This window comes from Propithecus coquereli, unplaced genomic scaffold, assembly GCF_000956105.1.
Source record: "Propithecus coquereli isolate 6110/MARCELLA unplaced genomic scaffold, Pcoq_1.0 Scaffold59, whole genome shotgun sequence".
Lineage (NCBI taxonomy): Eukaryota > Metazoa > Chordata > Mammalia > Primates > Indriidae > Propithecus > Propithecus coquereli.
The window spans coordinates 6,309,599-6,310,910 of NW_012151840.1; the positions used below are offsets into that span (position 1 = coordinate 6,309,599).

The 1,312-nt window shown below is 36.0% G+C and overlaps 1 protein-coding gene across 1 annotated transcript in view; it reads right to left on the minus strand.

The window, feature by feature from the left end:
• The window catches only part of GABPB2 (GA binding protein transcription factor, beta subunit 2), a 22,304-nt gene extending 21,755 nt beyond the window's left edge, over positions 1 to 549 (minus strand). Inside the window, exon 1 of the mRNA XM_012658516.1 lies at positions 405 to 549. Coding sequence (XP_012513970.1) covers positions 405 to 549 — 145 coding nt within the window. The remainder of the gene's footprint in view (positions 1 to 404) is intronic.
• Positions 550 to 1,312: the final 763 nt, after the last annotated feature.

The following is a 1,312-nucleotide window of genomic DNA, read 5'->3' on the forward strand; positions in this document are numbered from 1 at the left end:
AAATAATCACATTTACCTCTTTTATATTAGCACTCCAACAGCCACTTTTGTTTATTCTGGTTTATTTGTTACTACTTTAGACTATGAATGTTTAACTATTTCCTTTAGTAGTACTATACTGAGGCACCCTTATATTTTCTTTTGGAAGTCAGGCATAACCCTTCAATAGATTAATCTGTAGAATATTTTACTTTCAACACAGTAAGTATTCATGTATAATCCCTATATTTGATCTACCCTTCCCCCAGAAAAAATAAGTGCCTTGGCTTTAAAATCTATTATAAATTTTCTGTTTTGGGAATAATTTAATAAAGGAGTGGCCATCTGACCATTTGTCTCTAGGAAAACCTGGGGTTCTGTTCACTTTTAAGTCTAAAATAAATGTCACATTATCAGAACGTTACCTGAGGTAGTTTTGGTGTTGGCTGAAGAAACAAGGCTAGTGAGGTTAACAACCTCTCCCGATGTAAAGATGAATGGAGCAGCCACAGTCACAGGATTACTCACAGGGTGGGGTCTCTCAGGATTAGCATTCACCTGATTCTGCATTGCTGCCTACCAAACAAGGCAGGATATTTCAATGTCAGAATAGTTATTAGCCTTAGTTATACAGTTACTGAACAGCATACTCCTACCCCCACGCCAGCCAATGCTCTATCAAGCAGAACTAGTTCCGGCCCACAGTGTCCCAGGGAGCTCAGAGTTCTCATTAAGACTACCGGTTTTTCCATAGGAAGCATAGAACTAAAGAAGGAAAAAAAAAGACTATCGGTTTTTTCAAACCAGGGCAAAAGAGATGTGAGGTTGTTTTCCCAAACTTGTTTCTACTTGAGAAAATCAAAGGTGTATTATTTGCAAAAACTTCTAGACAATTCAGTTAATCTCTCTGGATCTTCTTTTTTTATTTGTTTGTTTGTTTGTTTGAAAAATGAGAGACTTGGCCTGAATAGTCTAAAAAGTAATTTCCAATTGTGATCAATTATCTACAAGTCAATGTGCTAGCAGGAGATCCCTGCAGAGTACCCACAGAGAACAATTATTCTCCAGAGTTTTGTCCAACTACTTGTTCCATTCTGCCATTGAAGAAATTCCTAAGAGAATATATAACAAGCAAATAAATAAGTGCCAGATTTTAAGTCTGGTTCCACATGCTACACTTTTGCTTCCAGGGATATTTGCTCCATTTTGGTGAAAAGATACTTATCTTTATTTAATTTTTTTACTTTCAGAAGCAGTTTTCTAGAAATATGATGACTACTAAAAAAGTCCAGTTACGAAAGGGCTCTAAATAAAGAATTTGAAAGTTGAAGAG